This window comes from Hemitrygon akajei, chromosome 1, assembly GCF_048418815.1.
Source record: "Hemitrygon akajei chromosome 1, sHemAka1.3, whole genome shotgun sequence".
NCBI lineage: Eukaryota > Metazoa > Chordata > Chondrichthyes > Myliobatiformes > Dasyatidae > Hemitrygon > Hemitrygon akajei.
Genome location: NC_133124.1, coordinates 201,445,887 through 201,472,746, shown reverse-complemented (window position 1 = coordinate 201,472,746; position 26,860 = coordinate 201,445,887). Strand labels below are relative to the sequence as shown.

The 26,860-nt window shown below is 44.4% G+C and overlaps 1 protein-coding gene across 1 annotated transcript in view; it reads left to right on the top strand.

Moving 5' to 3' along the window:
• The window catches only part of LOC140734590 (lysyl oxidase homolog 2-like), a 153,681-nt gene that overhangs the window by 10,200 nt on the left and 116,621 nt on the right, over window positions 1–26,860 (top strand). Inside the window, exons 2-3 of the mRNA XM_073058766.1 lie at window positions 7,978–8,354; window positions 9,372–9,547. Of these exons, the coding sequence (XP_072914867.1) occupies window positions 8,057–8,354; window positions 9,372–9,547 (474 nt within the window). The 5' untranslated portion in view covers window positions 7,978–8,056. The remainder of the gene's footprint in view (window positions 1–7,977; window positions 8,355–9,371; window positions 9,548–26,860) is intronic.

The following is a 26,860-nucleotide window of genomic DNA, read 5'->3' as shown; positions in this document are numbered from 1 at the left end:
AATCTCCTCTGGACCTTCTCCATTGCCAGCATATCTTTTCTCAGATGAGGAGTCCAAAACTGTTCACAATACTCAAGGCGAGGCCTCACCAGTGCCTTATAAAGCCTCAGCATCACATCCTTGCTCTTGAATTCAAGATCTCTTGAAATGAATGCTAACATTGCATTTGCTTTTCTCACCACTGACTCAACCTGCAAGTTAACCTTAGGGTGGTCTGCACAAGGACTCCCAAGTCACTTTGCATCTCAGATTTTTGGATTTTCTCCCCACTTAGAAAATAGTCTGCGCATTTATTTCTACTATCAAAGCACATGGCCATGCATTTTCCAGCATTGTATTTCATTTGCCACTTTCTTGCTCATTCTCCTAACCTGTCTAAGTCCTTCAGCAGCTTACCCTACCTGCCCCTCCACCAATTTTTGTATCATCTGCAAACTTGGCAACAAGGCCATCTATTCCATCATCTACATCACTGATATACAGCATAAAAAGAAGCGGTTCCAACACCGACCCCTGTAGAACACTACTGGTCACTGGCAGCAAACCAGAAAAGGATCCTTTTATTCCCTCCTACCAATCAGCCAATGCTCTAACCACGTTAGCAACTTTCCTGTGATACCATGGGCTCTTAACTTGGTAAGCAGCCTCATGTGTGGCACCTTGTCAAAGGCCTTCTGTAAGTCCAAATATACAATATCCCTTTATCTATCCTACTTGTAATCTTCTCAAAGAATTTCAACAGGTTTGTCAGGCAAGATTAAGAAAACCATGCTGACATTGTCCTATCTTATCCTGTGTCACCAAGTACTCCATAACCTCATCCTTAACAATTGATTCCAGTACCTTCCCAACCACTGAGGTTAGGCTAACTGGTCTATAATTTCCTGTCTACTACCTTACTGCTTCTTAAAGAGTTGCAATTTTCCAGTCTTTTGGCACCATGCCAGAATCCAATGATATTTGAAGATGACTGCTAATGTCTCCACAATCTTCACCGCTACCTCTTTCAGAATGCTAGGGTGCAGTTCATCTGGTCTGGATGACCTGTGTACCCTTAGGTCTTCCAGCATTTTGAGTACCTTCTTTGGAGTTAGTCCCAGAAGTAACTGCACTCACTTCTCTTCCTTCACACACTACAACATCTGGCACACTGCTAGTGTCTTCCACAGTGAAGACTGATGCAAAATACTCATTTAGTTCATCAGACATCTCCTTGTCCCCTGTCATTATTTCTCCTGCCTCTTTTTCTAGCGGTCCTATATCCACTCTCATCTCTCTTTTATTGTTTCCAGACTTGAGAAAGCTTTTACTATCCACTTGCTAGCTTGCTTTCATATTTTATCTTTTCCCTTGTAATGATTCTTTTAGTTGCTCTCTGTAGGTTTTTAAAAGCTTCCCACTAATCTTTGCTTTGTTGTATGCACTCTCTTTTGTTTTTCCATTAGCTTTGACTTCCCTTGTCAGCCATGGTTGTACTATTTGCCTTTTGAGTATATCTTAGTTTTTGGAGTACATGTATCCTGCACCTTCCTCATTTTTTTTCCAGAATCTCATGCCATTGTTACTCTGCTGTCATCCCTGCCAGCATCTCCTTCCAATTTACTTTGGCCAACTCCTTTCTCATACCACTGTAATTTCCTTTACTCCACTGAATATTACAGATTGCCGGGTATGATATTGTGGCCATCACTGAATCGTGGCTGAAGGATGGTTGTAGTTGGGAGCTGAATGTCCAAGCTTACATGTTATTTTGGAGGGGTAGGTAGAGGAGGTGTTGTGGTTCTACTGGTAAAGAATTGCATCAAGTCGGTAGAAAGATGTGACATAGGATCAGAAGATGTTGAATCCTTGTGGGTTGAGTTAAGAAGCTACAAGGGTAAAAGGATGTTGATGGCAGTTATATACCGGCCTCCCAACAGAGGCTGGGAGGTGGACCAAGGTTACAGCATCTGAATCAAAAGGGAAATGTTATGGTAGTCATGGGAGAGCTGAACATGCAAGTCAATTTGGAAAATGAGGCTGGTAATGGATCTCAAGAGAATGAGTTTGTTGAATGCCCATGAGATGGCTTTTTAATGCAGTTTGTCGTTGAGCTTACTAGTGGATCAACTATACTGGATAGGGCGTTATGTAAAGAACTTAAGGTAAAAGAACCCTTGGGGACCAGTGATCACATTATGATTGTTTCAACTTGAAATTTGATAGGGAGAAAGTAAAGCTTGGTTGTAGCAGTACCTCTGTGGAATAAGGGAAATTACAGTGGTATGAGAGAGGAGTTGGCCAAAGTAAATTGGAAGGAGCTGCTGGCAGGGATGTCAGCAGAGCAGCAATGGCATGAGTTTCTGGGAAAAATGAGGAAGGTGCAGGACATGTATTCCAAAAATGAAGAAATACTCAAATGATAAAATAGTACAACTGTGGCTGACAAGGGAAGTCGAAGCTATTGTAAAAGCAAAAGAAAGGGCATACAACAAAACAAAAAATAGTGGGAGGATAGAGGATTGGGAAGTTTTTAAAAACCTACAGAGAGCAAGTAAAAATCATTAGAAAGGAAAAGAAGAAATATGAAAGCAAGCTAGCAAATAATATCAAAGTGGATAGTAAAAGCTTTTTTCAAATACATTAAAAATAAAAGAGAAATGAGAGTGGATATAAAACCACTAGAAAATGAGGCAGGAGAAATAATAATGGGGACAAGGAGCTGGCTGATGAACTAAATGAGTATTTTGTGTCAGTCTTCACTGTGGTAGACACGAACAGTATGCCAGATGTTGTAGTGTGTGAAGGAAGAGAAGTGGGTGCAGTTACTGTTACAAGAGTGAACGTGCTCAAAAGCTGAAAGGTCTAAAGATACATAAGTCACCCGGACCAGAGGAACGGCACCCTAGGGTTCTGAAAGAGGTAGTGTTGGAGATTATGGTGGCATTAGAAATGATCTTTCAAAAACCATTGGACTCTGGCATGGTGCCATAGGACTGGAAACTTGCAAATGTTACTCCACTCTTTAAGAAAGGAGGAAGGCAGCTGAAAGGAAATTATAGACCAGTTAGCCCGACCTCAGTGGTTGGGAAGATGTTAGAGTCAATTGTTAAGGATGAGGTGATGGAGTACTTGGTGAAACAGGACAAGATAGTACAAAGTCAGCATGGTTTCCTTCAGGGAAAATCCTGCCTGACGAACCTGCTGGAATTCCTTGAGGAGATTACAAGTAGGATAGATAAAGGGGATGCAGTGGATGTCGTATATTTTGACTTTCAGAAGGCCTTTGACAAGGTGCCACACATGAGGCTGCTTACCAAGTTAAGGGCCCATGGTATTACAGGAAGGTTACTAACATGGTTAGGGCATTGGCTGATTGGTAGGAGGCAGCGAGTGGGAATAAAAGGATCCTTTTCTGGTTGGCTGCCAGTGGCTTGTGGTGTTCTGCAGGAATCGGTGTTGGAACCACTTCTTTTTATGCTGCGTATAAATGATTAATATAATGGAATAGATGGCTTTGTTGCCAAGTTTGCAGATGATACAAAGATTTTGAGGAAACTTGTAGGATGCAGCAGGACTTAGACAGATTAGGAGAATGGGCAAGATAGTGACAAATGAGATACAATGTTGGAAAATGTATGGTCATGCGCTTTGGTAGTAGAAATAAATGAGCGGAATATTTTCTAAATGGTGCAAAAATCCAGAAATCTGAAATGCGCGGGATCTTGGGAGGAAGGCAAATGCCATGTTAGCATTCATTTCAAGAGGTCTAGAATACAAGAGAAAGGATACCTTATACAAGATGCCTTATAAAGCTGAGGCTTTATAAGGCACTGGTGAGGCCTCAGATTGAGTATTGTGAACAGTTTTGGGCCCCTCATCTTAGAAAGATGTGCTGGCATTGGAGAGGGTCCACAGGTGGTTCACAATAGTGATTCCAGGAATGAAAGGGTTAACATATGCGGACCATTTGATGGCTCTGGGTCTGTACTCACCGGAATTCAGAAGGATGAGGGGGATCTCACTGAAACCTTTTGAATGTTTAAAGTCCTAGACAGAGTAGTTGTGGAAAGGATGATTCTCATAGTGGGGGAGTCTAGGACAAGAGGGCACAGCCTCAGGATAGAGAGGCACCCTTTCAAAACAGAGATGCAGAGAAATTTCTTTAGCCAAAGGGTGGTGAATCTGTGAAATTTGTTGCCACAAGCAGCTGTGGAGGCCAGGTCATTGTGCGTATTTAAAGTAGAGATTGCTAGGTTCTTGATTGGACATGGCGTCAAAGGTTACGGGGAGAAGGCCATGAGCTGGGGTTGAGAAGGAGATAAAAAAAAAAGCAGGATCTGCCATGATTGAATGGCAGAGCACACTCGATGGGCCAGGTGGCCTAATTCAACACCTTAGCCTTACGGTCTTATGGAAACACTGCTACATTGGAATTTACTTTCTCCCTATCAAATTTCAAGTTGAACTCAATCATACTGTGATTACTGGCTGTTTTACCTCCTAATCACCTTTAGTTCATTAAATAACAGCCAATCCAGTATAGGTGATCCCCTAGTAGGCTCAACGACAAAATGCTCTAAAGAGCCATCTCGTGGGCATTCAACAAACTCACTATCTTGAGATCCATTACCAGCCTCATTTTCCCAATTAACCTGCATGTTAAAATCTCCCATTACTATCATAACATTTCCCTTTTCAATTTTCTGTTGTAATCTGTGGTCCACACCCCAGCCACTGTTGGGAAGCCTGTATATAATGCCATCAGGGTAGTTTTACCCTTGCAGTTTTCTTAACTCAACCCACAAGGGTTCAACATCTTCCAATCCTATGTCATCTTTTTCTACCGATTTGATGCCATTCTTTACAAGTAGAGCCACGTCAACCCCTCTGCCTACCTTCCTATCCCTCTGTTATAATGTGTAACCTTGGACATTCAGCTCCCAATTACAACCATCCTTCAGCCATGATTTAGTGATGACCACAACATTACCTGTCAATCTGTAATAGTGCAACGAGATCATCCACCTTATTTCTTATACTCTGTGCATTGAGATATAACACTTCTGAGTGCTGTATTTGCTACCCTTTTTGATTTTGCATCCCTAATACACAGATACTCACCCTGCTGGCTGAAATTTTGTCCTATCATCTGCCTGCCCTTCCTGATAGTCCGACTGCACACTATCTTTGCTTTTTTACCATCTGTCCTATCCTGAGTCCCTTCATTCTGGTTCCCACCCCACTGCCAAATTAGTTTAAATACTCCCCAACAGCTCTAACAAACCTGCCCATGAGAATATTGGCCCCCCTTGGGTCCAGGTGCAACCCGTCCTTTTGTACAGGTCATACCTCCCCCAGAAGAGATCTCAATGGTCCAAGAACCTGAACCACTGCCCCCTGCACCCGCTTCTCAGCCATGCATTTATCTACCAAATCCTCCTGTTTCTACCCTCACTGGCTCGTGGCACAGGCAGAGATATGCTGGAGGTCCTGCTTCTCAGCTTTCTGCCTAGCTCTCTAAATTTACTCTTCAGGATCTCATTATTTTTTCCTTCCTATGTCATTGGTATCAATATGTACCAAGGCATCAGGCTGCTCTCCCTCCCTCTCTATAATGCTGTGGACGCAATCCGGGATGCCCCTAACCTTGCAACCTGGGAGGCAACATACCATCTAAGTGTCTTGTTCATGTCCACAGAATCTCCTGTCTGTTCCTCTGACTTTTGAGTCCCATATCATTACCACTTCCCTCTTCTCCCTTTTCACCTTCTGCACCATGGACCCATGGTTAGTGCCAGCAACCTGATCTCCATGACATTTTCCTGGGAGGTCATCCCCCACAACTCTATACTTACTTTTGAGGGGAATGGCCACAAGGGTGCTCTGCGCTAACTGCCTATTCACATTTCCATTTCTCCTGACAGTCACCAAGCTACTCACCGTCTGCAATTTCAGGATGACTGCTTCCCTCTATCTCCTCGCTCTCCTGTATAAGCCAAAGGTCATCCAGCTGCTGCTCCAGATCCCTAACACGGTCTTCAAGGAGCTGCAGTTGATGCACTTCACGCAGATTATCATCAGGTATACTGTTTATGAGGAATTTCATTCCAGAGTGATTTAGATTGGACTATTATCATATGCACTCAGTAGCCTCTTTATTAGGTACAGGAGTGGAAGCCAGCGTAGTCTTCTATTTCTGTAGCCCAGTCCTCTTCAATGTTCGACGTGTTGTGTATTCATGTGGTAACATGTTGCTATTTGTGTTACTGTCACCTTCTTATCAGCTTAAAAAACAGTTTGGCCATTCTCCTATGATCTCTCTCATTAATTTGAGCACCAAATTTCTTGGTCTTCGCCTGGCGGAGAATCTCACCTGGTCCCTCAACACCAGCTCCATAGTAAAGAAAGCCCAGCAGCGTCTCTACCTTCTGAGAAGGCTGAGGAAAGTCCATCTCCCACCCCCCATCACATTCTACAGAGGTTGTATTGAGAACATCCTGAGCAGCTGCATCACTGCCTGGTTCATAAATTGCACCAGCTTGGATCGCAAGACCCTGCAGCGGATAGCTGAAAAGATCATCGGGGTCTCTCTTCCTGCCATTACGGACATTTACACCACACGCTGTATCCGCAAAGCAAACAGCATTATGAAGGACCCCATGCACCCCTCATACAAACTCTTCTCCCTCCTGCCATCTGGGAAAAGGCACTGAAGCATTTGGGCTCTCACGACCAGACTATGTAACAGTTTCTTCTCCCAAGCCAGCAGACTCCTCAATAACCGGAGCCTGGACTGACACCAACCTACTGCCCTCTACTGTGCCTATTGTCGTTATTGTACTGCCTATTATTTATTGTACTGCCTGCACTGTTTTGTGCACTTTATGCAGTCCTGTGTAGGTCTGTAGTCTGGTGTAGTTTTTGTGTTGTTTTACGTAGTCTCAGTGTAGCTTTTGTATTGTTTCATGTAGCACCATGGTCCTGAAAAACGTTGTCTCATTTTTACTGTGTACTGTACCAGTAGTTATGGTTGAAATGACAATAAAAAGTGACTTGACTTGACTTGAATAAGACTTTTTAACCCACAGAACTACCACTGTTTTTTTTTTCTTTTCACAACATTGTCTGAAAACTCTAGAGATTGTTGTGTGTTATAATCCTAGGAGATCAGCAGTTTCTGAGATAACTCAAACCACCCCATCTGACACTGACAAACTTTGCATGGTCAAAGTAATTTAAATCACATTTATTCCCATTCTGATATTTAGTCTGAACAATAACTGAACCTCATGACCACGTCTGCATTGTTCTATGGATTAATGAGAAGGTGTACTAATAAACAGGCCACTAAGCGAACACCAGGAGCAAAGATATTCCTTGCTCCTCCAGCTTGATGGCCCCACACACAATCAATGGCAAAGACCTTCCACAATCCAGTGAAACACACCAGGGGTTATTGATAAGTTCACGGCCTAAGGTAGAAGTCAATTTTAGAAAGCCTAGCACATTTATTTTTCAACATAGTCCCCTCTTACATTTACACACTTAGTCCAGTGGTCGTGGAGCATACGGATCATGGACCTCCAGAAAATGTCCACAGTAGGGGTGATTGATAAGTTCGTGGCTTCAGGTAGAGGGAGATGAGTTATACAGCTCCCGTTACATGCACATGCAGTTCAACTTTTTGAGTGCTTATGCAGAAAGTTTGAAGTTAATAACTCATCTCCTTCTACCTTAGACCGCAAACTTATCAATCACCCCGATGAGTTATTAACTTCAAACTTAAAGTCCTGACGAAGGGTCTTGGCCCAAAACGTCGACATTGCTTCTCCTTATAGATGCTGCCTGGCCTGCTGTGTTCCACCAGCATTTTGTGTGTGTTGTTTAGGTTTTCTAAAAGACTCTTTCTACCTCAGACCACAAATCAATCACCCCTCATACTGCTGATAGAAATATCTGTGTTTCCTGCTGAATTTGTTTGTTTTTTCATTATAGGATTCTTGAGCTGACCTTTAGAAGTCAAGCGCAAGGAGTAAGACGTAGTTTTCTTTACTGCCCAAGGAAGTGAGGAAGTATGAAAACCATCCTTTGCATTCTCCATCAATGTTTGGTCCTGGTGTTCCTCCACTGCACCTTGGAGCTACACTGTTTGGAACAGAAAAAAGCACAACCAGTCCCCAGAATTCAACTGCGGCTGGCTGGCCGGAGGAAGAAAGGGACCGAGGGCCGAATTGAGGTCCACTACAATGGCGAGTGGGGCACTGTGTGTGATGATGATTTCTCCATTGCAACAGCGCATGTGATTTGCAAGGAGCTGGGCTTCATTCAAGCGGAAAGCTGGATGCCTAGCGCCAAGTACGGCCAAGGAAAAGGTAACCAGAGTTGCTATTCCACCATATCTATTGGAATGGAGGGTTTGAAAGTATGTGGAAATCATTTGTCTGGTGCATTACATGATAACAAGTCCCATCACTTGTCAAGCCCTATGAGGCTGTTTCACTTTGACTAAGAATACGGTTCAAGTTCTCTCTCAAATGTGTTTTCCTGCCCAGACCTCCTTTGTGTAACTTCTATATACCTGTCAACCTTAGATGAGAATACACTCAATTGAGAACACATAGGTGTCTAAAGAATCCAAAAGATTCCCAGTTCTCTGAAGGAAGAAATTCTTCCCCACTTCAGCTGATGCTTATCCTATCCTGGGCTCCTCACCTATCTGCCTAGCCTTTTAATGATTTAATGATTCAGTAAGGTTACTTCATTCTTCTAATCTCATAGGCTCATTTTCCTTGTTTCACATCAAGGTCCATCTTCTCAATTCAGAGTCTTTATTGTAAAACCTTCTCAAGGCAAGTATACTTTATAAAAAGGCCAAAAATGGATGCTATTCTCCCTGTATGGATATCAAAGCTGTTTATATTCATTGGAAAATCTAAAATCTGAGCCCTTCCATTACACAACTGCATTAACAACTCCGACAGTATAATTGCATCCAGACATAGTAAGTGTACTGGGAAAAAAGCATAATTCCTCAAAGTTTCTCGGCTTTAAATAAAAATCCAAGTCCAGCTGATGTGCACAGTATCAGTATATCAACCTGTCCTCCATCAGTAACTGTAGCTGTTAATCCTAACTTGATTCACCAGGAAATAGGGATAGCTATTGAACCACACAAGTGGTTAATGTAGCTGAATAAAGAAGGGCTTGGGTTTCAATTTCAGGGATCATTGGGCAAGAAATGTCTGTAGATAGCTGAGGGAAGCTAAGCACTTCCTAAACTTGTCCATAAACACAAGTGGATTTGCACAACCTGTGAAACTGAACTGATAGGCTGCCCTCAGACTGCCTTTGCCTCTCGCAGGGAACTAATAATTTATTGTTGCCCGCAGGCCGTATTTGGATGGATAATATCCGATGTACTGGAGCTGAGACCACCCTTGCTGCTTGCAATTTCAATGGCTGGGGGGTCACTGACTGCAAGCACTCAGAAGATGTCGGAGTAGTGTGCAACGAAAAGAGAATACCTGGCTTCAAATTCACCAACACTTTTATCAATGATATAGAGGTGAGAAAATTGCTGTGTGTTCCCTGTCGTTCTGTTGGACGGTAACTGCAGTGTCTGTACGTTTGTAGAGGAATTTTGGATTCTTTAGTTGAGCAGGCTCTGAGTTTAGCAGACTTCTAAACATAGATGAAATTGCTTATGTCATTTGACGCTCCCTGCTACAACTGAGTTATTGATTTTCAGAGGTATACAGATGGACAGGGGTGGAGACTCATAGAAACAAATCTTCTGTAATCCAAACAGTCAAGGTCTAAAGGCCATTTCACTGAAAAATCTCTCTCACTCATTTTAGGAGGTCCTAATGCCTTTCATGGCCAATGATTTACTCCTAATGACAGTCAGGTTTCACACAGAAACCTCTCAAATACTGAACAAGGGAGGTTCTGCAGGTGTTGGAAATCTAGAGTAACACACACAAAATGGTGGAGAAACTTAGCAGGTCAGGCAGCATCTACAGGAAAGAATAAGCAGTTGATGTTTCAGGCCAGTGAAGGGTCTCAGCCCAAAACATCGAGTATCAAATACTGCATATTGTTTGTTAGGTTCCCATGGGATAAATATTGTCGAAAACATCCCAAACTCCCTGTGCTTTCTCATATTCATATTGTGAGGTCTTTTCCATGTGTTTAAGAGAGCAGGTGGAGCCTTGGCTAATATCTTACTTGAGAGATGACATACCCAAAAATTGTGGGACTCACACACAGCTGCACCGAGAGCATCAGTCAGATGTTATGTGTTCAAGCCTCTGGAATGGGATTTGAAACCTTAATGAGAAGGCAGACAGTTCCAGGGATGAAAATAGAGGTGAGAAGGTGAAAGGTTATACCAGTAAAGTGATTCCAGGGTTTAGGTTTGAAAGCCAAACTTGGCTTTGATGGGATGGAGCTAGAATGCTGTGCATTGTAGGTATTGCAGTGGATAGGAATATAGCTCAAAAGCAACATCTCTAAATTGTGTACAGTTTTTCAATTGGGGTAAGCTTCTGTTTTCCAAAACTTTGCAGTGTTCAGACATTTTTTATGTACTATCGGTCGCGTGACTCATCAGATGATTGATCAGATCTACCTGAGTGGACAGTTTATCTATCACCCCATCTGGAAAGCAAGATGGTTAAACATAGCAGGTACAAGACAAAAGGGAAAGCAGTCCATGGCCCCAGTGTAGCCTGTGTTGGTTTTAATGCTCCATTCAAGCCTCCTTGCTACATTTTCATCTCACTCTCTCCATATATTCTTCAGGTCCATTCTCCTGCAGCGTACATCCAGACTGACCTCTGAAAAACACGTCTCTCCTTGTTCACTCATTCACCTACTTCATGTCCTTCACTCCCATCACCCTCTGGGTAACATTTCTCCTGAATTCTCTCCTGGATTTAGTAGCGACTACCTATCCTTGATTCAAACTCTTTCAGATTCAGATTCAGGTATATTTATCCAATGTACATGGAAACATATGGTGAAATGTGTCATTTGCGTTAACAACTACTGCACCTAAGGATGTGCTGGAACTGCTCTCAAATATTGCCATACATTCTAGCACCAACATAGCATGCCCACAATGGTATGAAAATAAATTTTTTACGCATTTTTGCTCCATTTTCCTAACTAAACTTTAACAATCTGAATTTCCTCTTGTGAATTTTCTCACAGTAGTGTGAGTTTCCTCTGTCTCTACCTTTTGTGGGAACAAGCCCTACATATCCTGGCCTGAAGAATTCCTTAAATTTCAGACCTTAATCTAGTCTTTCTTCATATGAAAGTCCTGCTATCCCAGGAATCAATCTGGTGAACCTTCTCTGTACTCCCTCTAGGGCAAGAATGTCTTTCCTCAGATTAGGGGACCAAAACTGCACACAGTATTCTAGGTGCAGTCTCACCAAGGCCTAGTACAACTGCAGTAGAACCTCCCTGCTCCTGTACTCAAATCCTTTTGCTATGAATGCCAACATACCATTTGCCTTCTTCACCGCCTGCTGTACCTGCATGCCCACCTTCAATGACTGGTGTACAATGACACCCAGGTCTCGTTGCATCTCCCCTTTTCCTAATCGGCCATTGTTCAGATAATAATCTGTTTTCCTGTTCTTGCAACCAAAGTAGATAACCTCACATTTATCCACATTAAATTGCATCTGCCATGAATTTGCCCACTCACCTAACCTATCCAAGTCACCCTGCATCCTCTTAGCATCCTCCTCAGAGCTAACAACGCCGCCCAGCTTCGTGTCATCCGCAAGCTTGGAGATGCTGCATTTAATTCCCTCATCTAAATCATTAATATATATTGTAAACAACTGGGGTCCCAGCACTGAGCCTTGCGGTACCCCACTAGTCACTGCCTGCCATTCTGAAAAAGTCCCGTTTACTCCCACTCTTTACTTCCTGTCTGCCAACCAATTCTCTATCCACATCAATACCATACCCCCAATACCGTGTGCTTTAAGTTTGCACACTAATCTCCTGTGTGGGACCTTGTCAAAAGTCTTTTGAAAATCTAAATATACCAAGTCCACTGGCTCTTCCCCATCCACTCTACTAGTTACATCTTCAAAAAATTCTTTAAGATTCGTCAGACATGATTTTCCTTTCACAAATCCATGCTGACTTTGTCCGATGATTTTACCTCTTTCCAAATGTGCTGTTATCACATCTTTGATAACCGACTCTAGCATTTTCCCCACCACCGATGTCAGACTAACCGGTCTATAATTCCCCGGTTTCTCTCTCCCTCCTTTTTTAAAAAGTGGGGTTACATTAGCCACCCTCCAATCCTCAGGAACTAATCCAGAATCTAAGAAGTTTTGAAAAATTATCACCAATGCATCCACTATTTCTTGGGCTACTTCCTTAAGCACTCTGGGATGCAGACCATCTGGCCCTGGGGATTTATCTGCCTTTAATCCCTTCAATTTACCTAACACCACTTCCCTACTAACATGTATTTCCCTCAGTTCCTCCATCTCACTAGACCCTCAGTCCCTTACTATTTCCAGAAGATTATTTATGTCCTCCTTAGTGAAGACAGAACCAAAGTAGTGTTATGATCCCAACCCCCTCCTTCTTGAGAATCGCAAGATCGCTATTAATTCTGGTCTTGGACCCAGGAAATGGGAGAGAATCCTCAGAAAGACAAAGCACCGGATTGGCCATTGTTTCTTGGAGACACCTTTGTGGATTGCGATCCTATACTACGTGCCAGCTCTCAGGGCAATGTGGACTGGGCTACGTGTACACCCTCGGGTAATGTGGGCTGGGGATTGCCTCACCCCACCTTGAATGACATCTACAACCCTGCAAGTCAAGATAAAAGAGGGGCTGCAGGGGGCAGTCCCCTAGCGATGCACCAGAAGGAGACACCATCGCTCATCGCTCCCGTGATAACGGGAAGCTATTCGGAAGCCACGTGTGGTCCGTTTTCCCCTGGCCTGGGGAACAGGTGGCTGATAACACCGAAAAGGACCTCGAACTAACAACGGGGAACCCACATTCCCGATTCAACGGTTTGCGTCCTAAAGACTGGGCAAGTTTCTTTTCTCACCAAAAATTTCTCTCTCTCTCCAAGTGAAACCCAGCGGTCCCCAAAAGGCTAAAGCCTGCATGAACTTGCAAGACTTTTATATTTCCATTGGACAATATTTTTACCCCTAGACAAAACGATAGAGCCACTTCTTATTGATGATTATTACTATACCCGCGCTTTAGATTGAGTATTGACGACGTAGATTATCTGAATGTTTGTATTAACCTTACTTTTGTGCCCCTTTATAAATAAAAACATTTAAAAATAGTACCATCAGACTTCAGCGGACCTCTCTATCTTTGCTGGTAAGTGACCCAGTTGCGGGGTTCGTAACAACGTGGGGGTTCTCGTCTCAGGATTTGACACCAAATTGGGAGGCCAGTGAATCGGGATTATAAGTCCAAACTTGGATCTGGTACGCGGGTAGCCAGACGGGAAACCAGCAAAGATGGACGTGGAGGAATTTATGAGAAACCTGACTCTGGGGACGCTAGAGGCGGCCACCAAATTAAACTTGGTAAATTTGGCGAAGGGGTTAAGCCTCACAGAGGTGAGGTCGTCAATGAAAAAGCGGGAGGTGCGAAGGGCCATAACTCAGTATTACATTGAGAAGGTGTTTACAGCTGAGGATTTGGAAAATATCCCTGAAAAGGTACTAGCGAGTGGGACGGATCAGTTAGAGTTGGAGAAATTAAGGTTGGAACATGAAATCAAAGTAAAGCAGCTGGAAGCAGCTGAAAAAGAGAAAGAAAGGGCTGAGAGAGAAAGGGAGCAGGCGTTCCAACTAAAGGAGTTAGAGGTGAAACGGGATCATGAGCTCCAGCTAAAGGGGCTGGAAGCAGCTGAAAAAGAGAGGGAGAGAGCTGAAAAAGAGAAAGAAAGAGCCGAGAGGGAGAGAGAGTATGAGGAGGCAGAGAAACAGAGGAAACATGACTTGGAGATGGAGAAGTTAAGGCAAGAGCGAAGAGATCAAGGGTCAGACTGAGAGGAGCGGTTTAATGTTAATCGGGAGTTGAGGTTAGTACCTCCGTTCGAGGAGACGGATGTTGATAGTTATTTCTTGCTTTTTGAAAAGGTGGCAGTGAATCAGAAGTGGCCCAAAGAGCAGTGGGTGGTGTTGTTACAAAGTGTGTTAAAAGGGAAGGCACAACGAGCATATGTGGCGTTGTCCATGGAGGAGGGGGAAGCGGAGAATTATGCCAAAGTAAAGGAGGCCATTCTCCGGAGTTACGAGCTAGTACCTGAAGCATATAGACAAAGGTTCAGAAATTTACGGAAAGGATGGAATCAGACGTATACCGAGTTTGCCCATGAGAAGGGGGTGCTCTTGGACCGTTGGTGCACCGCAGAAACGGTGGGCGAGGATCATGGGTGTCTCAGGGAGTTATTTTTGATTGAGGAATTTAAAGGTTGTGTTCCGGAGGAGATCCGGATGTATTTGAATGAGAAGCCGAATAAGTCCATCTCAGAAATTGCTAGGTTCGCAGATGAATATGCCCTAACCCACAGGACAAAGTTTTCCTCACCAAAAAGTTACCCGAGAGACCGTGGGAATGGTAGGGAAAGCCCGCCGGCTAAGGGAGAAACTCAGCCGGGAGCTAGCAGAAAAAGTGAGGATACACAGGCCAGAAACCTGGAGATTTCCTGGTTTGACCTGTTTTAATTGTGGAAAGGTGGGACATATTGCATCAAAATGCCCCGCACCGAGGAAGGAGCCAGAAAAAGGGAAAGCAGCTATCACTATAGGCTGTATTGCGTCGATCAGAAAATCGACGAGAGGGCCCCCAGTAGATGGAATACAGGAGGGGCGTGAGACGTTTAGTCCGAAGGAACCGTGTCTGTGGAGGAGGGAGGCCCACAAATTCCAGTACAGATTTGGAGAGACACGGGGGCGGAGCTATCATTGATTGGCAGTAAAGTGTTAAAGTTCGGACCTCAGACGGGAGAGGTAGCCCTGAGAGGCATAGGAAAATGGACCGAAGTGGTGCCTTTGCATAGGGTCCTTCTAGATTGTGAGTTGGTGTCGGGACCAGTGGAATTGGGGGTCCTGCCGGAGTTGCCGGGGGAAGGCGTGGATGTCCTTCTGGGTTACGACCTAGCGGGTGGGAAGATGGGTGCAGCCATGAAGCTGACAACCCAGCCTGTGAGGGTTAAGGCCCCGCCCTCAGATCCTAAGATCTATCCCGCATGCGTGGTCACTTGCAGCATGTCGAAAAAGGCAGCTGAGACCGAGAGCAGTTTAAATCTGGCCAGTTTTGATTTGGCCGAGACGTTTCTACCGACTCTGTATCAGCGAGGGTCAGAGGAAGGTAAACCGGAGAGTAGGGAGGGAGGAGAGAGTAAACGGAGGGAGGTAGACCTGCCCTTAGCAAGAAGAGAGTTTGTATGGGAACAGGAAGGTGACGAGGAGCTGGTAGCCTTGAGAGAGTTGGTTCTTTCTGAGACCAAGGATGAGACAGAGCCCAAGGGTTACTACCTGAAGGAGGGTGTGTTGATGAGGAAATGGAGGCCCCCTGTGGTGCCGGTCGATGAGGACTGGACGGTGGTACATTAGATAGTAGTTCCGAAAGTGTATCGGGACAAAATTTTGAACTTAGCTCATAAGGGACCTTTAGGTGGGCATTTGGGAATAACGAAGACAGTGGATCGGGTTCAGAGAGAGTTCTATTGGCCAAACCTGAGAAAAGATATTACTGAGTATTGTAAAAGATGTCATACATGCCAAGTGGTGGGTAAGCCGAACCAAGTTATCCCTAAGGCACCCCTCCGACCCATCCCCGCATGCGAGGAGCCTTTCTCCCGAATCATTGTGGATTTTGTGGGACCCTTACCTAAAACTGCGAGTGGGCGGCAGTATATCATGACCCTGATGTGTGCCGCTACACGATTTCCAGAGGCCGTGCCTCTAGGTAATATTAGGACCTCTGTGGTGGTGAAGGCCCTCATTAAATTCTTTACCACAGTGGGGCTGCCTAAGGAGATAAAGTCGGATCAGGGGAGTACATTCACGTCTAGCGCATTTCGGCAGATGATGACCCAGCTAGGGGTCAAACAAATTCTAGCCTCTGCGTACCACCCAGAATCCCAAGGAGCATTGGAAAGGTTCCACGCTACACTAAAGACCATGCTTAAAACTTATTGTCAGGAGAACGTTCGAGACTTGGATGAGGCTTTACCCCTTCTGTTATTTGCCGTAAGGGATACAGTCCAGTGCTCACTGGGGTTCAGTCCGTTTGAGCTCGTTTTCGGTCACAGGCCCAGGGGACCTCTAACCCTCCTAAAAGAAAAGTGGTCTAGCCCGACCGTCCAAGTCAGTGTGATCGACTATGTTCTGAAATTCCGGGAAAGGCTGCATAAAGTATGCGCCTTGGCAAAAGAAAACCTTAAAGACTCCCAGGAAAAAATGAGTCAGTGGTATAACCCGAGAGCGAGAGAACAAGAGTTTCGCGTAGGCGACCAGGTTTTGGTCCTATTTCCGGTAGTTACCCACCCCCTTCAGGCGAGGTTTCAAGGACCATATACAGTGCGTAAGAAAATAGACTCGCTGAATTACGTGATTGAAACCCCCGACCGGCGAAAGCCGACCCAGTTAGTTCACGTGAACATGATGAAACGGTACCATGAAACCACCCCCGCGGTGGTCGGTGCGGCCATGAAAACCGATGAGGTAGAGGGGGATGGTAAGGAGGGACCAGAGCGGTTTGAAAAGATAGGTATAGTCCCCACCAGGTTGAAGAACTCTAATGTATTGGCAAGCCTTGCGGATAAAGTTAGCCACTTAAAGCCTGAACAGCGGGAGCAGGTAATACAGCTCATTAACCGGCATGCAGACTTATGTCCAGATGTTCCCCGAAGGTGTAGTGGGACGAAACATGATGTGATAGTTACCTTAACTCAAACTATAAAACAGGCCCCTTATCGGATGAATTCTGAAAAGAGCCAGCTAGTAGGAAAGGAGATTGAACATATGCTAGCTGCTGGGATAATCCGCGAATCCTCTTCCGCGTGGGCTTCTCCTTGCGTGGTTGTCCCAAAACCGGACGGTACCATAAGATTCTGTACCGATTACCGGAAGGTCAACGCGGTCACCCAGACAGATGCTTACCCTATCCCCCGGGTGGATGATTGCATTGAACAAGTGGGGAAGGCGAGGTACATCACAAAAATTGACTTGTTAAAAGGGTACTGGTGCGTTCCTTTAACGGACAGGGCTCGAGAGATTTCAGCCTTTGTCACCCCATCTGGGTTGTATGAGTACAATGTTATGCCGTTTGGGATGAAAAATGCACCAGGGACATTTCAGCGGATGATAGATGCTGTGATAAAGGGGTTAACCCACACCAAGGCTTATCTTGACGACGTGGTAGTTTGGAATGACACCTGGGGGGAGCACCTGGAGGCTGTAGAAAATCTGTTTACCCAAATGTCGGCAGCCCACCTTACAGTAAACCTTGCAAAGAGTGAATTTGGTCATGCCACGATCACCTATTTGGGGTATGTGGTGGGAGAAGGGCAGTTGGCTCCTGTGCAGGTGAAGGTCTGGGCTATTTCTGAGGTCCCTGTACCCTACAATAAAAGGGCCCTGAGGAGGTTTCTGGGCATGGTGGGATACTATCGGAAATTCTGTAAAGATTTTGCGGACATTGCGCTCCCCCTTACAAAACTCCTACGGAAGGAGGAAAAATTTGAGTGGGGTCATTCTTGTCAGAATGCTTTTGAAAAGTTAAAAGCCATATTGTGCCATCACCCTGTGTTAAAAGCACCCGATTCGTTAGCACCCTTCTCCTTGGCAACGGACGCCAGTGATGAGGCTGCAGGAGCAGTCCTCTTACAGCAAGCAGGGGATGGAGTGGAGCACCCGGTAGCATATTTCTCTCGGAAGTTCAATGTACACCAGAGGAATTACTCTACCGTGGAAAAGGAATTGTTGGCACTTGTGCTGACGATACAACATTTTGAAGTGTACATTTGTCCAGCGCAAAAACCCCTAGTGGTCTATACCGATCACAACCCGTTGGTATTCCTGGCCAATATGAAAAATAAAAACAGGAGGTTATTGAGCTGGAGTCTGATGCTGCAAGAATTCGATATTAAGATACAGCACATTAAGGGGAGTGATAATGTGCTAGCGGATTGTTTATCTAGATGCTGAATTAAATGTATAACTGTATGGCTCTGTAGTTAAAAGAAAAGCTTTTGTATTGTGTTAGATTCTAAAATCCTGTAAGACTCTGTACCACTCCGTTTTAACCGCTGGTAAAAACGCTTTTAAGAGGGGGGGGTGTTATGATCCCAGCCCCCTCCTTCTTGAGAATCGCAAGATCGCTATTAATTCGGGTCTTGGACCCAGGAAATGAGAGAGAATCCTCAGCCAGACAAAACAATGGATTTGGCCATTGTTTCTTGGAGACACCTTTGTGGATTGCGATCCTATACTACGTGCCAGCTCTCAGGGCAATGTGGACTGGGCTACGTGTACACCCTCAGGCAATGTGGGCTGGGGATTGCCTCACCCCACCTTGATTGACATCTACAACCCTGCAAGTCAAGATAAAAGAGGGGCTGCAGGGGGTGGTCCCCTAGCGACGCACCAGAAGGAGACACCATCGCTCATCGCTCCCGTGATAACAGGAAGCTATTCGGAAGCCACGTGTGGTCCATTTTCCCCTGGCCTGGGGAACGGGTGGCTGATAACACCGAAAAGGACTTCGAACTAACAACGGGGAACCCACATTCCCGATTCAACGGTTTGCGTCCTAAAGACTGGGCAAGTTTCTTTTCTCACCAAAAATCTCTCTCTCTCTCCAACAAGTGAAACCCAGCGGTCCCCGAAAGGCTAAAGCCCGCATGAACTTGCAAGACTTTTATATTTCCATCGGACAATATTTTTACCCCTAGACAAAACGATAGAGCCACTTCTTATTGATGATTATTACTATACCCGCGCTTTAGATTGAGTATTGACGACGTAGATTATCTGAATGTTTGTATTAACCTTACTTTTGTGCCCCTTTATAAATAAAAACGTTTAAAAATAGTACCATCAGACTTCAGTGGACCTCTCTATCTTTGCTGGTAAGTGACCCAGTTACAGGGTTCGTAACAGTAGTTATTCAATTGGTCTGCCATGTCTTTGTTCCCTATGATCAATTCACCTGTTTCTGACTGTAAGGGACCTACATTTGTCTTGACCAATCTTTTTCTTTTCACATATCTATAAAAGGTTTTACAGTCAGATTTTATGTTCCCTGCCAGCTTTCTCTCATAATCTTTTTTCCCTTTCCTAATTAAGCCCTTTGTCCTCCTCTGCTGGTTTCTGAATTTCTCCCAGTCCTCAGGTTTGCCGCTTTTGTTTAGCTACTTTAAATGTTTCTTATTTGGACTTGATGCTATCCCTAATTTCCCTTGTCAACCACGAGTGCACTATCTTCCCTGGTTTATTCTTTTGCCAAGCTGGGATGAACAATTGTTGTAGTTCATCCATGCGATCTTTAAATGCTTGCCATTGCATATCGACCGTCAACCCTTTAAGTATCATTTGCCAGTCTATCTTAGCTAATTCACGTCTCATACCTTCAAAGTTACCCTTCTTTAAGTTCAGAACCTTTGTTTCTGAATTAACTATGTCACTCTCCATCTTAATGAAGAATTCCACCATATTATGGTCACTCTTACCCAAGGGGCCTCGCACGACAAGATTGCTAACTAACCCTTCCTCATTGCTCAATACCCAATCTAGAATGGCCTGCTCTCTAGTTGGTTCCTCGACATGTTGGTTCAGAAAACCATCCCGCATACATTCCAAGAAATCCTCTTCCTCAGCACCCTTACCAATTTGGTTCACCCAATCTATATGTAGATTGAAGTCGCCCATTATAAGTACTGTTCCTTTATTGCACGCATTTCTAATTTCCTGTTTAATGCCTTCCCCAACCTCACTACTACTGTTAGGTGGCCTGTACACCCAATACTTGCCTCAACTTTTGAAACTTTCTCCTTTGAAAGGAACTTACCCGGCCTTACCTCACTTGGAGTGAAGCTCGTCCTCAGCCTCTTCTCATCAAAGCCTCTCGAGTCAAAGCCTCAAATCTCCACTCCTTCACTGGCCCACTCACTCATAAATAAATGTAGTTCATTTATACTTTGGGATTAACGTGTCTTCAACTGAATTATGTAAGGAGCTTCTGGTTTTTTAAACGCCACTGTGAATTGTTCCACAGTCTAGTCACATGGTTATTATAAATCTATTTCTGATTTGACGGTGGAGAGAATTGCAATTGTTTCCTTCACTGGGAGTGGTAGTGCAAAAATTGCAGAACTAAGACTGATCAACAAACAATATGCTGAGGAACTACTCAGCAGGTCAAGCAGCGTCTTTGGGAGGATGGGAAGTGCTGGGTAAGAATCAATGTTTTGCATCAAAACACTACGTCGGGACACGAAATGTCAACAGTCTCTTTCCGCTGACAGATGCTGCTCGACCCGCTGAGTTTCTTCAGCAGATTAATTGTTGCTCCTGATTTGAGCAACTGCAGTTTTAAAAAAGCTTGGCATGAATTGTCACATGTACGTCAAAATATCATCAGATAGGAAGAGTGTTTGTGTCAATGTCCAACATAATCTGAGGATGTGCTGGGGGCATGGTCATGTCACTATGCATTCAGTGCCAATGCAACATGCCCACAACTTACTAGCTCTAACCCACATTTCTTCGAAATATGGGAGTTAATCGGAGCACTCAGAGAAAAACCCTCATGGTCATGGAGAAAATTGACAGTCTCCTTACAGATAGCGGTGAGAATTGAAGCCTGATCATAATAGCTGGCACTGTGAAGAGTTAAGCTACTGTGCCACCTCCCCTGTGCTTTTGTACCACTCCTCTATGCTACCATGCCACCCCTCTTGTGTCTCCTAAGACAGATCAGTTTTTACTATGGGAGTGAATCAACACAAGGCAAGTAGATGTGCACTTGAAGACCATGTTCTGCAAGGACATGAACCTGGCTCCTTGGTCTAGAAAGCTCTTTTTTGACCAGCATTGACACAGTGTGTGAAGTGGCATCGTCCTGTCTGGTAAATTGCAGGCCAGTGAGGTTTAGGCATTGATTTTATGGGCTGTGTGAAAGGCAGAATGAACTGAGGGGCAGAATGGCCTCCTCAGATTTGTGGTTTTTCGGATGTGGTTTCCTTTCTTTAACATTGGCTACAGATCATACTCCTGCTCTTGGCTTCATTGCGCCCAACGTTCCCGCTCTCCTGCCAGCATATCAGACAGAGCCATCAACCACCCCATTTCCACCAAGACGATTGCTTTGCAAAAATAACATCTTTGACAATTGCTGGATTAGTTCCACTGAACTCCAAAACAATTTTACTTTAACCATTTTTGTTTTGTTTTAATTATTTTTCATGATAATTTTGAGTAAACGTTCATTAATGTGCCTCAGAGAAAAACCACTTGCAAGGCAGCTGTGGCCAGACTGCATTCCTTCCAAGTTATCTGGTTTATGGAGAGATCTGTTGTTTCCATTCCATTTCCTCCTGGTATTTAAAATTGCCTGGGAACTGAGATATTGGCATAATTGACGATTGACCTCATGACATTGGAGTATTTTGTCCAATCTTTTGTCCAAGATTCTTTGCACGGATCTTTTTCCAAGTGAAAGTTAGGGCATGTGTGTCAATGTATACCTGTATATCAGGGTGAAGTCAATAAGGAATACAAGAGGAAGAGGGCTTTCTAGACCTTTGTTCTTGTAACCGTGTTGAATAATGGACTGGATTTAATGGGATTCTATGAATTAATGCTGGAGCAGATCTTTTAGGTTGCCCAGTGTTGTTGGAAAAGCCAGCATTTATTGTCCATTCATAACTGCCCCTTGAGAAGGTTGTGTTGAGTTACCACCTTGAACCTCTGCAGACTTTCTGTTGTTGGTGCTTCCACAGGACTGCTGGGGGCATACAGTAGTAGTTCCAGGACAGTGAAGGACTGATGATACATTTCCAAGTCAAGGTGTGACTAGGAGTAGAACCTGCGGGTGATGGTAGTAGTAGAAGCTGTGGATTTTGGGCTTGCTTATGGACAGATATGTCAGAGTACTACAGTGATCTCTGTGCACTGTTGATGGAGTGTGGTTTAAGTATGGTAATTGAACATAGAACAGTACAGCACAGAAGGCCCTTTTGTCCACAATGTTGTGCCAACCATTTAACCTACTCCAAATCAGTCTAATACTTCTCTCCTGCATACTTTCCTCTCGTGTTAGCCGTAATACAAATATTGGCTGTCAGTAAAGCGGGCTGGTTTGTCCAGGACATTGTCAATGCTCCTAAATGGGACGACTCCTCTCCATCACACAGCAAAAAAAACTATGCATACTGGAAATCTGAAATTAAAGTAGAAAATAGTGAAAATTAAAGCAATTAAAATGAAGACAACACACACAAAATGCTGGTGGAACACAGAAGGCCAGGCAGCATCTATAAGGAGAAGCACTGTCAACGTTTCGGGCCGAGACCCTTCGTCAGGACTAACCGAAAGGAAAGGTAGTAAGAGATTTGAAAGTAGTGGGGGGAGGGGGAAATGCGAAATGATAGGAGAAGACCGGAGGGGGTGGGATGAAGCTAAGAGCTGGAAAGGTGATTGGCGAAAGTGATACAGAGCTGGAGAAGGGAAAGGATCATGGGACGGAAGGCCTCGGGAGAAAGAAAGGGGGGGAAGCACCAGGGGGAGATGGAGAAATTGCAAACAACTGAATATGTCAGGGATGGGGTAAGAAGGGGAGGAGGGGCATTAACGGAACTTAGAGAAGTCAATGTTCATGCCATCAGGTTGGAGGCTACCCAGCCGGTATATAAGGTGTTGTTCCTCCAACCTGAGTTTGGATTCATTTTGACAGTAGAGGAGGCCATGGATAGACATATCAGAATGGGAATGGGACGTGGAATTAAAATGTGTGGCCACTGGGAGATCCTGCTTTCTCTGGCGGACCGAGCGTAGGTGTTCAGTGAAACGGTCTCCCAGTCTGCGTTCAATGAAACGGTCTCCCAGTCTGCGAATGAAGACTGAAAAATGAAGAGAGGGATTGAAATATTGAGGTGAATGCAGAGGGTGAGCACTGGCTATCTGCCATTTGATCGCTGATGGGATTGCTCTGTGGCCGGAGACGGGAAACTGCCTTTTGATTGCTGGAGGATCGTTCTGCTATCAGAGAGAGGAGAGGCCGCACTGTGCCTGGAGAATGCAACCCAGGTTTTCTGTGATTTGGATATGGACTTGCAGTATAGACTTTTCTTCAGACTTATAGTTTTTTTTTATATTTTGTGTTTTTCACTTGATCTTTCTCAGTTTTGTATGTGGATGGGGGAGGGGTTTGGGGGTTGATGTGTCTGTTCCATTTTTGTTTCTTTTATGCAGCGAGGAGAGATTAATGAGGTTGATGACCGTGCTACTGTTCTTTTCTTTCTTGATTTTGTGGCTATCTGGAGAAGAAGAATTTCAGAGTTGAGTGCTTTAATAAAAAAATGAACCTTTGAGCCTTTAAATGAACCTTTGAAATACTCAACATTTCCAATCTGCTAAATACTCTGTTTCACTCTTAGGTATAGGTGTTGAAAGGATTCTGCCAGCACATATTAAATGTCTGAACCTGTAGCTCCAGTTGTACTGAGCAGGAGTACTCAGTCAGTTTATACAGCAGGTCCAGTTATATTTTGTGTACACTGATGGTAGAAGCAAGTCCTTTTGCAGTAACTCTGGAATAGAAATTCGCCTTTTGCTATAAGCGGTAAAAATGTAGGCCATGTGAGCGTTGAACCTTGCTGAATTTTTCTTCTGTCTGGCACACTCACCTTTCTCCTAGGCCTATGTGTTTTGCGAAGAGAAAAGGCTGGAAGCACTCAAATTGTCAGGCAACATTTGTGGTAAAAGAAGAAGGGTTTCGGGTCTGAAACCCTTCGTCATAACTGTGAGAGGGATATGAACAAGTTAGTTATAGCAGAGACATGTGAGGGCAGATGGGCAAGTGGGATATATCTCTGACAGTGTGAGAACAAATGACATGATGTAGCAGATTGTGCCTGCCTGTGTTATGTGTTGCAAATAGCAGAGTGCGCGATATGCCCAGAAGACCAGGCTGTACTAGTACAGAAAGAAAATGGAACCAAAATCAGAGATGAATGATGTCAAAAATGGCCAAGTTGTTTCTTAAGAGCCACACAGCACAAGAACAGGCCCTTTGGCCTGAGTGGCCCATGTTGACCAAGATTCCCAGCTGAGCTGGTTCCACTTGCCTGCATTTGACCCATAACCGTCTGAAAGACTGGTTCCCAACCATTTTTATGCCATGGTCACTTACCATTAACTGAGGGGTCCGTGGGGGAGGTGGGAACCCCTGCTCTAAAACCTTCATATCTAGCTATCTGTTCAAGTACTTCTTAAATGTTGTTATTGTAGCTGTGTCAACCATTTCCTCTGGCAGCTCAGTCCATATACTGACCTCCCTTTGGGTGAAAAGGATATTTCTCAGGTTACTCTGCTCTCATTTTAAACCTTGCCTCTCTGGTTCTTGATTTCCCTGCCCTGGGAACCCTGATAAACTGTAAAAGGAAGAGACTTCCCTTCTCCAATTTGCCTTACTCCCTTTCTGCTGCACTCACATTCCCAGTATTCATCCAGATGCAGAGATTCCAGAGTTGAGCTTGCTGGAACTTTGCCCTGTGATCCAGAAGGAATCCACTCCAGGTTTTTCAGACTCCCACATCCATCAATTCAATGAAGTTTTAAAAACTGGGATAATTTTTCTTGTCAGGTGTGAATATGGCTCCCAAATGTGGGCAAAGTAGATGGCGATCAGTGTGCGCACGCTGAGGCAGTGAACTCTGTTTCTGATCACGTACCTCGCCTGTTGACTGCATTGAAGATGTGGTGGGGGAGGTGACTCTCACGGGAAAACGTCAGGTCCATGTCTGCACGGTGTTTCAGGCACTACCCCGTCATCTCCGCGCAGATGTGTCCGAAGCTGCCGAGAAACAGCCACAGGCTTACCACTGGACCCAGAGGTGCAGTTTGAACAGAAAGAGGTATTTGTTCTGACCACCATGTGAGCAGTGAGCTCATGGGGGCTGGCAGCTCTCAGTTTTCATAAGGAATGGTTGAAAGGAAATCTTAGGATGGGGCCTTCCCTTCTTTGCATTAATACAGGCAAATCCCCGTTGGGCTTAATAGGCTGGAAATGCAAGAACCAGTATTCATTCTGTATATTCTACTAAAAGAGTGACAGTCCATCATTAAGAACCCTCACCATCTGGGACTTGCCCTCGTCTCATTACTACCGTAGTGGAGGAGGTACAGGAGCCTGAAGAACCACACTCAGTACTTTGGAAACAGCCTCTTAAACCCCGCCATCAGATTTCTGGAACAGTCCACAAACATGGCCACATTATTCCTTCTTTTTTTGTAATACTTAATAATTTTTGTAACCTATCATGATTTAATTCTTTACACAGTACCGCTGCCACACAACAACCAATTTCATGTCGTCTAATTCAGTGATAGTAAATCTGATTCTAATCCTCAGCTCTCCCGTGTCTCAGATTGCTGCAACACAGCATGGTGGGACTGTTTACTATGCAGAAGGCATCGCGTGAATGGAAGTTGTTGTTGCTTCTCCTCTTGCTTTACACTTTGCTTCGGGTGCCCCCCGACTGTGCGCTGACGCTCTCTGATTTCGCTTGACTTGCTGCAGTTCCTGGTGTGTGCTTGGACATTCTGAGATGGTCTGGAGCATCAGAGATGGGGGGGAAGCAGATCATGGGTAGAGGCTTAGTAGGAATGCGGCAGTCAATCCATTTCCTTACCTAGCCCTCCTTCTTACCTACCAGGTGCATTGACTGTAACAGGCACAGCAGTTAGTGTAATGCTATTGATGAGAGATGAATTTAAAGTCCTGGTTAGTATTTAAGGCAATTTAAATTCTGTTCATGATCACGAATATTAAAAAAATTGCCAATTAGTTTTAGCAATGATTACCACAGAACTCAATAGCCAGATTGTTGTGTAAAGTGATAGGTTTTTGATTAGTTAGGTTGTCATGGATTAGACAGGAGAATGGAGTTGAGAGGGAATATGTGATCCTAGTGGACCAGACTTGATGGGCTGAATGGCCCAGTTCTGCCTCTATATCTTATGATCAAAACACTCCCAATTATATGTACCTGCACCATTCATCTTACTTACTCAATGGGACTGTCAGATGGACATGTTGGTCAGCAAGGACAAGTTAGGCCTGTTTCCCTGCTGTACTGCTCTATGACTCTATAGTTCTATATGCCAGTCCTTCATTGTGTCAATGTTTCCAACTTATTGCATTCTTAGTTATTTCTTACTTATTCTTGACCTGCAGTTATCTTTTTAAATGTGAAGTTCATCTGTTCAGCTGTGAGTAATCACTTTGGTTTCTATGTGAATGCTAGAGATTTTTGCAACTGTAGTCTCCTGTCAAGATCGAGCCGAGTAAAATTTTTCCATTCACAGGGTTGAACAGAAGCTGCTACCAGAGAGAATCTGAGCCTTTGACTCCGAGCGGCTCCCACATCTGTTTGCAGCTTTCCCTGTTTGTGAAGCAACATTTGCTTCTTCAGACTAAGTCTTCTCCCTCCTGACTGTCCTTTCAAAAGAGGAAGAAAAGTGGACGTGTGGAGTGGGGGGAGCAAGAAATTGCAGAGGCAGGATTTTCGAAGGGGCTGCAATACATGAATACCTCTGCCCTCCTTGTGACCTTTGGAAAGCTTATG